Consider the following 12584-nt stretch of genomic DNA (forward strand, 5'->3'; position numbering starts at 1 on the left):
AAGCAAATTTCCGCGGCTTCGGAAAATTGGAAAAATCCACAAAACACTGCGGTACATAAAGACAACAATTTGGAAACTGTGATTGTCCGTTTGAAATAAATATTTAATTTCGAGGCGCACTTGCTAGGTTTTCCCGGAAAAGTAAAAGAAACAAGTAAAATAACACAAAACATATTTTCTTTGTTTCTTTTTAAATAAAAGGGGGCGTATTTTTCTTATTGCAAAATGCCAAAATGTGTTTTTATCACAATGAACCCGTAGATTTCCGCTATCTTTCTTTAACGGATGATCAAAATCACGTCGCGATTACGACATTTCCATAGTTGGTAATACCAGATAACGTTTTATTTTATAAATTGATAGACGCTTTTAAATTAATTCAGTGAAGGTTGAGACTCTTGAGTGAATGTGGTGAAAATGGAGCCCGAAGTTAAATTTTTTTCGCTTGAAGAAATTGCGAAAAATGACAGTAAAAACGGAAACCGGACGTGGATTCTAGTTAAAAATATTGTGTATGATGTCACCGATTATTTAGACGGGGTAATTGTTTAATCATTTTATTTAAAAAAAAAGATTATCTTTCTATTGTTCTTATGGTTTTGAAAATGCCGATGAATGGAATGCTTATCGTGTTACGTGTAAATTAAGGTAAATTTAATTTTGTGTCGTTTGAATTTAGGACAATAATTTAAATGGGGAATTACATTTTCTTAATGTGTGGGTTTCCCATTCATACTGTAAAACGAAGGTTATCTGCGTGGTGAGGCAATGAATTTATTCATGATACTTATTGAAAACCGATAATCCATGTGTGCACCACCAATAAATAATTCTTCAGATTACCTCGACAGTTTGTTAAAACGATGATTTATTATTAAAATGTATGTTTCCTTTTATTTCACTTTTATGACCACTGTGACATTTGCGTTCTCTGAAAATAACTTTACCAGAATAAACGGCCAAATTAATGTATTCTAAATAAACAAGCTAATAATGATGATAACGTTACACGAAATTTATTAACCACAGATTTACACAAACAGGTGCGGTTTAATGCATAAAACAACACAAAACAGATTGGAAATAATCAACGTTTGTTTGAAATTACAGTGGCAGTCTGTCATTTATAAAAACCGCATAATAATGAAAAAAATAAAATCCGCTGATATTAAAACTTTTCAAATTTGAAATTTTTTGGATTAAATTACAACAACTGTAATTGTTTTTTTTGCAGCTGTTTTGACTGATTGATTTAATGAAATTTTGTAAATTATACACCTACAGGTCTGGATTAAAATATTGAAAACTTCCAATACTGACGTTCATCAAAATATTATTTAGCGCACGCTATTGTTATTTGCATTAGTGGTGTCATTTCCATCCTCGCTTTGTTTGTGGATTTATTTTGTTCCGGAATATCTGTTTAGATCCGATTGCACTCGAAACTTGGACCATTTTAGAAAAACTTGAATCAAAATTGTCGCGATATTTTTGGATAATCCTTTAATCCCATAATTTATACGGTTTAAACCAAAAATTAATTGAGTGTCAATCATAATATTCTATTAAATGTGTTATTTTAGCACCCCGGGGGCGGCGAACTCATCACTGAATGGGCTGGTAAAGAGTGCACCAGAGCTTTCGACGATGCAGGTCATTCCAGTGATGCAAAAAAAGAATTTAAACAATACAAAATCGGAGAACTCCGAGAGGTAATTAATTAAACGGATCCAGACTGTTGAATATTTAAACGAAACTTTGTTGGATCTTGTTAAAACTCAAATTGACACAAATTTAATTGTAGGAGGACCGGAAACAGAAAAAGAAAGAAAATGTAACGACAGACGTTAAAGACAAGGAAAATATGAGGTGAGATCCGATTGATGAGATCATTAATGCATGAATTTTTTTTCAGGAGTTTTTGCAGTTATTTAACTTGCGGCTTGTGCGGATGAAGGCGAATTGTGATACATTTTAATCAAAGCTGTGATGTTAGTTTGTCTATTCTTAAGGTTAATAAATATTTTACCATAGCCGATTAGGCGTCAAGGACTGCAATTGGATTGAATGCAAACACGGCTATTCAATCTTTCAGGCACTTTGCAAACACACCGGACTAAAGGTGCGACTCTTGTCAATCAATGAGGGTCTTGTTGTCTGGCCTACAGCTTTAATTCCACAATTTTCTTGCTTTCAAACTTCCGAAATTCAACATTTTGTAGATACCCGTAACTAAAGCGATAAAGTTGGAGTAGTCCTCAATGCAAGTCGTAGAATTTCAACAACGTGTTGCTGTTGAATAGGAGCTTGAATGAGATACTCGGGAAACGTGAGCTTTTGTTTGCGGACAAAAAGAAAAAAACAGTCATATTAGCTTTTTTCTGTGCTTTTCGTGCGATTTCTCATTTGTTTATTCCAGACGAGATTGCGCTCGAAAACAGTAGAACTCACGTTTAAAAAACAAGGATTAGTCGTCTTAAAATAAAAAATCGATCTTGAATGAGCATTGTTCAGTTCAAAATAGAATGTTTAATTTGAAGCTTTTTATGCGCAGATCCACTCTAAATATAAAATACGTCCAATTGCCTTCGCTTGCATTTACATTAATTACTCTTATAATTTTATTGATGTGGAAAATAAACTCCTAGCAGATCTGCAACCAACAATACACGCAAGCGAGTAAGAAAAATTAAATCCCTAGCGTAGTCGCTCTATTTCCTAACCTCGTTTTCTGGCTGTCAGTTTTTCCAAAAATGTCGATTTATTTTAGTGGTACTTTGGGCCGTTCTGGGGGCATCACTAGCGCAATAACAAAACAATTAAAACAAGTAAATTTAAAGCCAGTCAAAAAAATTCAAGTTCAATTTGATCCCTTTCACCAAAATGCGGTGACAGCTAGGTAAACATAACCTCACTTAACATTTTAAAATTGTCTTTTTAATTTTAGAGACTTTTTGTACTACATAACAAGACCGAAGGTTTTAGAGACTAATTTGAATTGTATTGTGAAACCAGTAATTGTTTGTGATAGGAGTGAACCTGAAATAAAAATCGATTTATTAGATAAAAGGTAAAGACTCCTAATTTAGGTGAATAGAGCATAATTGAGTTACTTTTAGAGGTATTAAGTATCTTGGAGATAATTTAACAGTTCTGGAGATCCTGCAATCTTTCAACAAACATATTAGCAGTACAGTAAAAGTAGAAGAAACTGTTATTCAGGTTACTAAGTCTGAGAAGAAGAAGCAAAAGAAACGGTAGAATGGAGGGTAAAACGTGGATGCTAAAGTAGAAAGAATTTTGTAAATATAATGCTTATGAAGATGTTGGTATATTTTCTAATATTTCTGTATTGTTTTAATTAGAGGAACATACAAAAGATCCACGACGTCTTTAGCGTACATAAAATCGAAATGATTGAAAAGATCATTTGGTACCAGATAATCCTCAGCGACGTTTGGTAACGCTCCAATAAACTCTTGCACATCCTGTAGATAATTATCAATGTAAGAAAAAATTTGATCAAACTGTTACCAAATAATTGACTAAAACATCATTTTTTCCATAATAGACCGCAACTGGAGCTGTTATTTTTGACAAATCGTACTCCGGAGGCTCCTCACTACCATAAACTTCCAAATTTTTTTGTGATCCATAATCATACTGTAAAAATCCCCCTAGAAACAAATTTCATATCCACTCTGACTGATCTTTCTGTAGTTACCATTTTTAATTAACTGTAAAAAATGGAACATTTGCTTCCACGCTGAATTCGTGGGGGTTGTAGACAAAACCAGTGACAGGGTTTCCTAAAAAGTAACCCTTATATTTTTACAGGCGTTTTCATTACTCACTATATCAAGTTGTGGAGCATCAGCTCCGATAAACTCGAACAGAACAGCTTCACAAATTTCAAACGACTCAGGTTGTAAACAAAATGCTCCAAGTACCTGTCGGAGTTCTTTGACATTTGGTAACTCAAAGAACTGATACTTGGTAAAAATTGCTTCAATTTCATTTACATACTTGGCTAGTTCAAGAATAAGCGCATTAGATTGATGGGTCATTTTAGAAGGCGGCCCCATCAATGACGCTAATCTGATTTTATCGTTGTATTCGGGTCTGGTGGTACCCAAAACCATGAACGCTGCTGTACCTTGAGAGTGCCCTACGTAGTATAAATCATCATTTGCGTTAACTTCCAAAATGTAGTCAATAGCAGCTGGTAGATCATAGTACCCCATTTCGTGCCAACTGAAATTGAAATATTCTGCCGCGTCGTTGACGACATCTAAAGTAGTGTGGTTTCTTGACCACTCGTTTCCTCTTGCGTTACCAAGCCAAACGTCGTAACCAATATCCGCTAACAAGTACGCGAGGCTACGATTAGGTCCCATGCTCACGTAGTCCGCTGAGGAGGAAAAAGTACCGTGCATCAAAAGAACTGGAGGTTTTCCCTTAGTACTGTTATCGTTAACTCCGTGAGGAATTCGATGGTAGACGAGGACGTAACCATCTTGTGTTGTTATGGTGTGGCTTTCACAAGGGTACCCATGATTTTGGATCATTTCGACCTTTTTCAAAAATTAGAAAATTGACGAAATGGGGGTACTCACGGTGTTTAGACCGATGTCGGAATCATCTGATGGGACTGCCATGGATAAGAGCCCATGATGGAAAAACAGTATGACAAGCAAAAACTTCATAGTCGTGATGATACGGTATTGAAGTAGAGAAGATTTTTAAGATTTTATCTTTGATTTTGTGGGTGAACTTTGATCGAAAAGAGATAGTACATGCGATAATTTCTTTTATTTTTTAATACTTTAACATAATTGATACTAATTCTTTATACACCACATTTACGACATTTTTTGCGGTTATATAATCTGTGTGTTCAAAACCATTGGTCATTATTTGAGTATGAACAACGTTTGGAAGTTTCTTTATCAATTTTTGTGTATTCTGAAAGATATTAATTTATTGCTTATAAGTTATTATAAACTCATCCCTTACCTTGTAATTAATTACTCGATCAGACTTCGAATAATATATTGCTACAGGAGCTGAGATTTTTGAAAGGTCGTAACTCGCTGGATTCTCTCTTCCATAGATTTTTTTATTACGCACAGGACCATAATCGTATTGCACGAATCCACCTTAAATGAAGACAAGAAATGTGGAGAATTCATTAAAATGTATTTTCATGCTAAAAAAGTCCACATTAAGTTACATAAATTTGTATAAAAAATGCATGGCACTGGATTTTTCACGAAACCCATTTGTTACTTATTTAGAAGTTACTGAAACAAAATTCTCGTCTTGTGAAAAACTTACACTTTATTCATTGATTACTTAAATAACTATTACCACTTTGCATTAGTTGGAGATAGTGAAAAAACTGTTTGAGTGCAGTGTTTGATGGAATATTTGTGTAGATCACTGGTAGCCTATCCTGCAATTTTTTTTAAATATTTTACTTAAAATACCAGAATGGGTATACCTGGGCTGCATTTCCCCCAAGTTGTCCAAAAATCTCAGAACATATATCCGGTTTAAGCTGACAGTAGACAGATAAGAACATGCGAAACTCGCCGGTAAAAGGAATCTCATAAACTTCATACATTTTAGAGATGGCTTCTATTGCGTACACATAACGACTGATTCCTTTCAGAAGTGGACTTGGATTTTCCATGAAAGACGCAGGTGCCATTAGTGACGCGAGTCTAATCTTTTTGTTGTATTCTGGTCTTGTAGATGCTGCCACCAGAAAAGCAGTACAACCTTGTGAGTGTCCGACATAATACAAATTAGCGTCTCCATTAACAGCCAAGATGTAATCAATTGCAGCAGGGATGTCGTAGTACCCAATTTCGTGCCAACTAAAGTCATAGAACTGCTTTGAGTCCAGATCTGGGTTGAGAGTAGTATGGTTTCTAGACCAGGCGTTACCACGAGCGTTTGCTATCCAAACATCATACCCAGAATCAGTTAAAATATAGGCAAGACTTCGTTTAGGACCCATGTTAACAAAATCAGCCGAAGATGCAATTATTCCATGCATCAGAAGTACTGCTGGCTTTTTCCCACAACATTTGGAAGTTTGTTCATTCAGTACTCGATGATAAGTTAAGATGTAGCCGTCTTCTGTTGTTATGTGGTGGGTTTCGGGAAAGTAGCCGTGGCTTTCAATTAGTTCAACCTTCAGTGAATTTAAGATGGTTAGTTCTGATAAGAGGTACAGGTAAATGAGAGAAGAGAAAGAGGAAAACAGAAAGATTATCACACAGAAGATAACACTGGTCAACAGTGATTTTGTTGCCCTTGATGTAAGAGTGGTTTCGAATACTTCTATGCCAACAATTCACGAAACTATGAATGGTTTTGGAAAATTGGCTGATTTTTTTTAAATCTTGATTTTCATATTTTACTAAAAATCTGTAAAATTGAGAAAGAAATAGCAAGTATATTCTCAAATATTTTTTTTTTTGGAAATTATTACAAATTGTTTCGTTTGAATTATTAATTAATGTACATAGAAGTTGAAAAAGAAAAAAAAAAAACTTATGTTAAACTTTAATGAAACGCATTTTATAAGCGCGTCTTTTATATTTTTTATGCCCTTATTTACTCAAAATCTTGAAGCATTCCAACTTTTGTTGGTCACGTGACGTGCACAAAAGCGAATTTTAACATAATAATGAACAGTTTATTAAATTCGTGTTCTGAAGAACCGACTCAAAGTCTAAATTATTAAAAATATAAAATACGCCAAAATCATAAAAACCAGAGCCAACTTAGTACTTTCAAGAATATATTCGAAAACTATGGTCTTGAAAACATAGAAATCCGCAGAGATATTCAGGGCAACAAAAAAAAAATTTTTTTTGTTGAGCTGTGTAATACAAAAAAGGAGATGAGAAAAAGAATGCACATTGATACAAGATAAGACAAAAACACAAAAGCAAAAATGCAAGAATAATTTCTAGAAGCACTTATACATACCGTGTTCAACCCAATATCAGTTACTGCAGCAGCGAGTTGCACATAATATAAAATAAAACTTGACGCAAACATTTTCTGTTTTGTACACATTCGACTAAATGCTTACAACATTGATCTTTGGAATCTTTATATTAAAATTTGTTTCAACAAAATTACACTTAATTGCTAACCTTTACTCCGCGAGCGACGGTTTACTGGTTTTTACAGGGTTGTTGGTTCAGTTCCTTGTTTTTTGTCGCTACTATGTACAAAAACAAATAAAAAGAATGATTTTGTTATCTTTATTAATAATTTTGCATGGTTTTAAGTAAATCTACGTAAATGAGATCCACCACGTCTTTTGCAACGAGAAAATCAATGTGGTTGAACTTCTCGTACTTCACTAAGTAGTCGTTGACCACGTTTGGGAGCTTCTGGATAACAATTTTAGCGTCCTACAACTCTCGTACTGTACAAATTGTGGGTTTAGTAAAAATACGTACCATGTAATTGACCAAACCATCGTTGGGTCCGTAGTAAACCGCCACGGGAGTGTCAATTTTCGACAAATCGTACTCCGGAGGAGTATCAGATCCGTACAAATTTTTATTGTCTTCGGTACCAAAGTCGTACTTCCTAAATATCCCCTCGTTTTGAATTATTTGTCCATAATGAAGAAACTGTTTTACTCCAGCGTTCGAAGGAACGTTGGACAAAACAACCGGAATTTCTTCCTAAAATTGAAATTTTTCACATTTTTATTAAATGGTACGTTACGGTACTTGTGGTAACTGAGGGGCGTCCATTCCATCGACCAAACCAACAGCGTATATACAGATATTATAATTTTTAGGGTCTGAGCAAATTCCAGAAGCCAGAGCACTGAGTACTTCAGGGTACGGAAGTTCGTAAATCTTGTATTTTAAAAGAATTTTTTCTATATCGTAGATGTACTTAGATAGCACGTCAAGGATCGCATTTTTTTGATTTACCATGAACGCTGCAGGTCCCATCAGAGATGCTATTTTAATTTTGCTAACATATTCAGGTCGCGTTGCCCCCAAAACCAGAAATGACGTACAACCCTGCGAGTGACCCACATAATACAAACTGTCATCTCCGTTCACTTCTAGAATGTAATCGATAGCAGCTGGAAGATCGTAATATCCAATTTCGTGCCAGCTGAAGTTATAAAATTCGACTCCATCGACGATTACATCTAAAGTTGTGTGATTTCTGGACCACGCGTTACCACGAGCGTTTCCCAACCAAACGTCGTACCCTAAATCGGCTAAAATGTAGCTAAGGCTGATGTTTGGTCCCATGCTGACGTAGTCTGCAGAAGATGACAGCAAACCATGCATTAGAAAGACGGGTGGTTTGTTGGTAGAACCATTATCGTTCATTCCATGGGGTATTCTATGGAACGTTAAAATGTATCCATCTTCAGTGGTTATGTCATGGGACTCACAGGGGTATCCGTGCTTTTCGATCATTTCCACCTTGTCAAAGAATTGTTTAAGTGGTGATAGTGTACTCAAAACAGTACTTACAGTGTTTAAGCCCACATCTGACTCATCTGCCGAAATTGACCCCAGAAGGGCCAACAAAGTTAAGAAACCTATGAAGATGACGGTCATGATGGTTTTGGACACGATCTCCAACTCCATTCTTATAACAATAAGATCTTATCTGAATTTGCCATTTAATAAAGGACATGCTTGGAAAGTTTTTTTTATTATGATGATAAGTAGCTTTTTGAGTTGTTTATTGACAATCTTGTTGCTCTTAGGTCTATATCTGTTCAGAACAGGTGGTAGATAGTTTTGCTAACTGATTTTTTTTTGATCAAATTATATCAATATCTGAAGCAGATCATATTTACAATATTTGAACTCTAACATCTGTTTCTCGAAACACGTGTTCAAAATAATATGATTTGATTGGGTTTATACGAGTTTCCGGCAATGTTTAGATTTAGACTCTGACTTTTGAGCTCTCGACAATTACGCTAGCAATAAAGTATCGATTTTATTGTTAATTAAACATGTTTTACTATCTAATTTTAATATTGTGCCCTGATAGTTTTCGATATTAAACAGTTTTTTTAACAATTTAACTACTCAACTTGATTATACATTAAAAATAGAAAACTTTCCGTAATTTATTTTTTTTTCATTTTATTGTTTTTTAATTTTACATTAGTACTTCTTCATTACGGTCATCAGCTCGTTATAAATTAAGTCCACGTTGTCTTTGGCGAAAACGAAGTCCAAATGATTGTACGGATCATACGGCACCAAATAATCGTTCGCCAAATTTGGAAGCTTACTTATTATAGTGAGTTGGTCCTAAAACATCTCTTGTAATAACTCAAAACTTTACTTTTTTGTTAAAACCTCATATGGAACAACACCATCATTTTTGGCGTAGTAGGGGAGAGCGGGGCAAAATAGTCATGTCGGGCAAAGTGAACATATGCTATTTTAACGATTTCTTCATACGAAAAAATTGTCTATTTTTTGTTAATGCATATCTATCGTTCTGAGATGGCGTTGACGTAAAAATGTAGTGCCTGATGCTGATGGTTTGGTCATTAGTAGGGGTACGTATGTTGGACATGTTCAAACGGTAAGTTTTTATGTACTTTTCGCAAGCTTTATTTAAAAAAGTATTTGTTATTTTAAACAAGCCTTTTTATTCATGTGTAAAGTTGATATTCTTTTTCCTTTTCGTCTCACCTATTAACTCCATATTTTTATATTTTGCAAAATATAACTTACATTATCATTTTACAACACTTTGGGGTAAACTGGTCCACTATGTGTTGGGGCAAAATGAACCTCTGTCCACTTTACCCTGTGATTTGTTTTCCTACAAATAGTTTTGTTTCTTTTCAAGTTTAACAGAAAAATAGTACGCACATATAGGAGAAAAACTATGCAGCAGGCATGAAATAAAGAAAGGTTGTTAATAGCGTTGCAAAGAGTTCGAAACAATAAAATGTCCTTTAGGCAGGCAGCTGAACAATACGGTATACCAAGAACTACACTAATGAAAAAATATAAAACTAGAAACACAGACAACGTCAAACTTGGAAGATTTGTTCCTACACAGCAGCAAGAACAGGAATTAAAAGAACATTTACTTGACATGGAACGATGGTTTTTTGGCCTAACACAAAAAGAATTTTGACGCATAGTATTCGACTAGCGCACGAAAAATAATATCAAACATCCGTTTAATAATTTCAAGGGATTAGCTGGAAAAGATTGGATGCGTGGGATTCATGTTAAGAAACCCCGAGTTGTCACTTAGAACTCCAGAAAAATACATCTTTTGCCAGAGGGCATCGGGGTTTAATCAAGTGAATGTAAATAAGTTTTTTGATTTGCTAACAGATCTTACGGATTCCTATAATTTTCCACCCAGCAGAATCTTCAACGTTGATGAAGCGTCAATAACCACAGTTCCCAACAAATCTTCTGAAATTCTATCAAAAAAAGAAAAACGACAAATTGAACATGAACAGATAAATAAAGACTTATTAGAAGTGCAAAGTTTAGATGAAGAAATGACTGCAGTCATAACACCGTTTGATGAAATCCCTTCTAATTTTGTAGAAATTCCTGCCACAATCTAAATTCTTGATGTTCTAGTCTTACCAGAAAATGATGAGCCGCGAGACAATTTTGATGTAGAACCAAGCACATCAAAGTATTACTCACCCAACGATATTATGCCTTTGCCGAAGGCGCAGTATAAAACCAAAGTTAGAAAGTTAATAATAAGAAGGGTAAAACAGCTGTATTGACTTCAAGCCCCTATGTAAAAGAACTACAAGAAAAGACTCCCACACGACCGAAGAACATACCAAAAAAGAAAATATTTGTTGAAAATGAACAAGATGACGCTGAATGCATTTATTGTAGCTCACTATTTAGTGTTTATAAAGCCAAAGAGAGGTGGGTGCAGTGCACCAATTGCAAAAAATGGGCCCACGAAGCTTGTTCAGGGTATAATAAAAGAATGGAAATGTTTGTTTGTGATATCTGTAATTAAAATTGATATCATTGTTAATTTATTCATGTTAATTTTATTGAAAAATCTGTATTTTATATTCTTATAACAAAATATAATGTTTTTTGTTTTTTCAAAAGTTATTGTGTTCCAATGAAACTTCTAATATAGTTTGTATGAACATGCCCACTTTATCCAACCAGGAGGACCACTTTTCCCCACCCGTATGAGGTAAAGTGGACCAGTTGCAGCATTAGAGTTAATTAGAAATAAGTCATCAAAAAATTAAACAGGATAACATGCCAGAAATGGTTAATGCAGCTAAATGTCTAACGCGTACACATAAAGAGTTATCCCGTTAATGCAACGTACATATGTTCGCAAATATGCATTTTTCGGGAACTATGTCCAGTATGCCCCGCTCTCCCCTACATCGCTACTGGTGCTGAAATCTTAGAAAAATCGTATGGTGGAGGAGTTTCACTACCATACAGCTCCAAATTTTTTTCATTACCATAATCAAAAAACGAAAATCCACCTAAACCAACCCTTTTACCAATGGTCTGTTCGAATAATCTTTACATACCGTTTTTAATTTGTTGTCCATAGTGAATGAACTGCTTCATAGCAGCATTCGAAGGAGCGTTGGTGGCAATAACGGGTATCAAACTTAAATCCAGTTGAGTTTCATCAAGGTCTCCTCCTATCAGCGAAAAGAGACTCTTGCAAGTTTCTAGATTCTCTGGCAATCCACAGTTATTCATTCCCCATACCCGTATTTCGTTCATGTAGGGAAGTTCATAAATCCCCCAGTTCTTGAAAATTTTTTCAACCTTCTCAATGTATTTGCAAAATGCAACAGTCAAAGAAAACTTCCGGTGCTCGAAAATGGCAGCTGGTGCCATCAGCGACGCTACTTTGATCTTATCATTGTATTCCGGTCGTGCGGTGGCCAAAACGAAGAACGTCGTCGTACCCTGAGAGTGACCAACGTAATACAAACTGTCTTCGCCTGTAACTTCCAGGATGTAGTCAATTGAAGCTGCCACATCATAGAATCCGATTTCGTGCCAACTAAAATCAAAAAACTCCTCTGCGTCGTTTACTACATCCAAAGTCGTGTGGTTTCTGCAGTACGCATTTCCACGTGCATTTCCCATCCAAACGTCGTAACCTGCGTCGGCGAGGAGGTACGCTAAGCTGTGCTCAGGCCCCATGTTGACGAAGTCTGAGGAGGAAGAAGTCAAACCGTGCATAAGGAAAGCAACAGGTGCATCGTTTCGGGGAATGCGATGGACCGTGAGAATGTAACCGTCCTCCGTGGTAACTGTATGGCTTTCAGCAACATAGCCGTGGTTTTCAATCATCTCCGCCTAAAGAAGTTAAATTGGTGATGATTGATATTTTTAAGAAGTGACTCACTGTGTTGAGCCCCACATCTGACGCGAAAGCTCCATGGCAGAAGAGAATTGTTGAGAGGAGGAGCGTGGCAAACATCGTCTTGACTTGTGGATAACAACAACGGAATTTTGAAGTTATAATCGTCAAGTATCTTATCGCGAAGTACTTCCAAAGTTTAA

General features: G+C 35.5%; 6 protein-coding genes across 6 annotated transcripts; 2 read left to right on the forward strand and 4 right to left on the reverse strand.

The window, feature by feature from the left end:
- The first annotated feature begins 358 nt into the window (after positions 1 to 358).
- LOC148170272 (cytochrome b5-like) lies at positions 359 to 2038 on the forward strand. Its single transcript, XM_088043780.1, has 4 exons — positions 359 to 540; positions 1584 to 1712; positions 1805 to 1869; positions 1916 to 2038. The coding sequence occupies exons 1-4, from the start codon at positions 418 to 420 to the stop codon at positions 1953 to 1955; spliced, it is 357 nt and encodes a 118-aa protein (XP_087899906.1). The 5' UTR covers positions 359 to 417; the 3' UTR covers positions 1956 to 2038.
- Positions 2039 to 2670: 632 nt separating this feature from the next.
- mRpL53 (mitochondrial ribosomal protein L53) lies at positions 2671 to 3324 on the forward strand. Its single transcript, XM_088043870.1, has 3 exons — positions 2671 to 2899; positions 2948 to 3070; positions 3120 to 3324. Exons 1-3 carry the CDS (start codon positions 2754 to 2756, stop codon positions 3259 to 3261), a joined length of 411 nt encoding a protein of 136 aa, XP_087899996.1. The 5' UTR covers positions 2671 to 2753; the 3' UTR covers positions 3262 to 3324.
- On the reverse strand, positions 3310 to 4755 carry LOC148170274 (lipase 3-like). The gene is made up of 5 exons (XM_088043868.1): positions 4617 to 4755; positions 3855 to 4574; positions 3725 to 3809; positions 3535 to 3677; positions 3310 to 3488 (listed from the first exon to the last, which is right to left on the reverse strand). The coding sequence occupies exons 1-5, from the start codon at positions 4704 to 4706 to the stop codon at positions 3339 to 3341; spliced, it is 1188 nt and encodes a 395-aa protein (XP_087899994.1). The 5' UTR covers positions 4707 to 4755; the 3' UTR covers positions 3310 to 3338.
- An 11-nt stretch (positions 4756 to 4766) lies between these two features.
- On the reverse strand, positions 4767 to 7092 carry LOC148170275 (lipase 1-like). The gene is made up of 5 exons (XM_088043869.1): positions 7006 to 7092; positions 5504 to 6202; positions 5371 to 5455; positions 5017 to 5159; positions 4767 to 4965 (listed from the first exon to the last, which is right to left on the reverse strand). Exons 1-5 carry the CDS (start codon positions 7075 to 7077, stop codon positions 4819 to 4821), a joined length of 1146 nt encoding a protein of 381 aa, XP_087899995.1. The 5' UTR covers positions 7078 to 7092; the 3' UTR covers positions 4767 to 4818.
- Positions 7093 to 7272: 180 nt separating this feature from the next.
- LOC148170276 (lipase 3-like) lies at positions 7273 to 8657 on the reverse strand. The gene is made up of 4 exons (XM_088043501.1): positions 8538 to 8657; positions 7767 to 8486; positions 7488 to 7718; positions 7273 to 7439 (listed from the first exon to the last, which is right to left on the reverse strand). The coding sequence occupies exons 1-4, from the start codon at positions 8652 to 8654 to the stop codon at positions 7290 to 7292; spliced, it is 1218 nt and encodes a 405-aa protein (XP_087899627.1). The 5' UTR covers positions 8655 to 8657; the 3' UTR covers positions 7273 to 7289.
- Positions 8658 to 9185: 528 nt separating this feature from the next.
- LOC148170277 (lipase 3-like) lies at positions 9186 to 12510 on the reverse strand. Its single transcript, XM_088043346.1, has 5 exons — positions 12427 to 12510; positions 11591 to 12377; positions 11437 to 11542; positions 9384 to 9420; positions 9186 to 9335 (listed from the first exon to the last, which is right to left on the reverse strand). Exons 1-5 carry the CDS (start codon positions 12499 to 12501, stop codon positions 9186 to 9188), a joined length of 1155 nt encoding a protein of 384 aa, XP_087899472.1. The 5' UTR covers positions 12502 to 12510.
- Between the last annotated feature and the right edge of the window lie 74 nt (positions 12511 to 12584).

This window comes from Gnatocerus cornutus, chromosome 8 (genome assembly GCF_029298725.1).
Source record: "Gnatocerus cornutus isolate USDA-ARS CGAHR chromosome 8, icGnaCorn1.1, whole genome shotgun sequence".
Lineage (NCBI taxonomy): Eukaryota > Metazoa > Arthropoda > Insecta > Coleoptera > Tenebrionidae > Gnatocerus > Gnatocerus cornutus.

Excerpts from the sequence above, each read along its gene's own strand:
- LOC148170272 (XM_088043780.1), top strand. The coding sequence starts at position 418 with ATGGAGCCCGAAGTTAAATTTTTTTCGCTTGAAGAAATTGCGAAAAAT. Across the intron at positions 541-1,583 it reads TCACCGATTATTTAGACGGG|CACCCCGGGGGCGGCGAACT; the intron begins GTAATTGTTTAA and ends GTGTTATTTTAG. Across the intron at positions 1,870-1,915 it reads AAAGACAAGGAAAATATGAG|GAGTTTTTGCAGTTATTTAA; the intron begins GTGAGATCCGAT and ends ATTTTTTTTCAG.
- mRpL53 (XM_088043870.1), top strand. The coding sequence starts at position 2,754 with ATGTCGATTTATTTTAGTGGTACTTTGGGCCGTTCTGGGGGCATCACT. Across the intron at positions 2,900-2,947 it reads CAAAATGCGGTGACAGCTAG|AGACTTTTTGTACTACATAA; the intron begins GTAAACATAACC and ends TTTTAATTTTAG. Across the intron at positions 3,071-3,119 it reads ATCGATTTATTAGATAAAAG|AGGTATTAAGTATCTTGGAG; the intron begins GTAAAGACTCCT and ends AGTTACTTTTAG.
- LOC148170274 (XM_088043868.1), bottom strand. The coding sequence starts at position 4,706 with ATGAAGTTTTTGCTTGTCATACTGTTTTTCCATCATGGGCTCTTATCC. Across the intron at positions 3,810-3,854 it reads ATGCTCCACAACTTGATATA|GAAACCCTGTCACTGGTTTT; the intron begins GTGAGTAATGAA and ends GTTACTTTTTAG. Across the intron at positions 3,678-3,724 it reads TTTACAGTTAATTAAAAATG|GGGGATTTTTACAGTATGAT; the intron begins GTAACTACAGAA and ends ATTTGTTTCTAG.
- LOC148170275 (XM_088043869.1), bottom strand. The coding sequence starts at position 7,077 with ATGTTTGCGTCAAGTTTTATTTTATATTATGTGCAACTCGCTGCTGCA. Across the intron at positions 5,160-5,370 it reads TCTCCAACTAATGCAAAGTG|GTGGATTCGTGCAATACGAT; the intron begins GTAATAGTTATT and ends TCTTCATTTAAG. Across the intron at positions 4,966-5,016 it reads ATCGAGTAATTAATTACAAG|AATACACAAAAATTGATAAA; the intron begins GTAAGGGATGAG and ends AATATCTTTCAG.
- LOC148170276 (XM_088043501.1), bottom strand. The coding sequence starts at position 8,654 with ATGGAGTTGGAGATCGTGTCCAAAACCATCATGACCGTCATCTTCATA. Across the intron at positions 8,487-8,537 it reads CAGATGTGGGCTTAAACACT|GTGGAAATGATCGAAAAGCA; the intron begins GTAAGTACTGTT and ends TTCTTTGACAAG. Across the intron at positions 7,440-7,487 it reads ATGGTTTGGTCAATTACATG|GACGCTAAAATTGTTATCCA; the intron begins GTACGTATTTTT and ends CGAGAGTTGTAG.
- LOC148170277 (XM_088043346.1), bottom strand. The coding sequence starts at position 12,501 with ATGTTTGCCACGCTCCTCCTCTCAACAATTCTCTTCTGCCATGGAGCT. Across the intron at positions 12,378-12,426 it reads CAGATGTGGGGCTCAACACA|GCGGAGATGATTGAAAACCA; the intron begins GTGAGTCACTTC and ends TAACTTCTTTAG. Across the intron at positions 9,421-11,436 it reads ATTTCAGCACCAGTAGCGAT|CTACTACGCCAAAAATGATG; the intron begins GTAGGGGAGAGC and ends CCCCGCTCTCCC.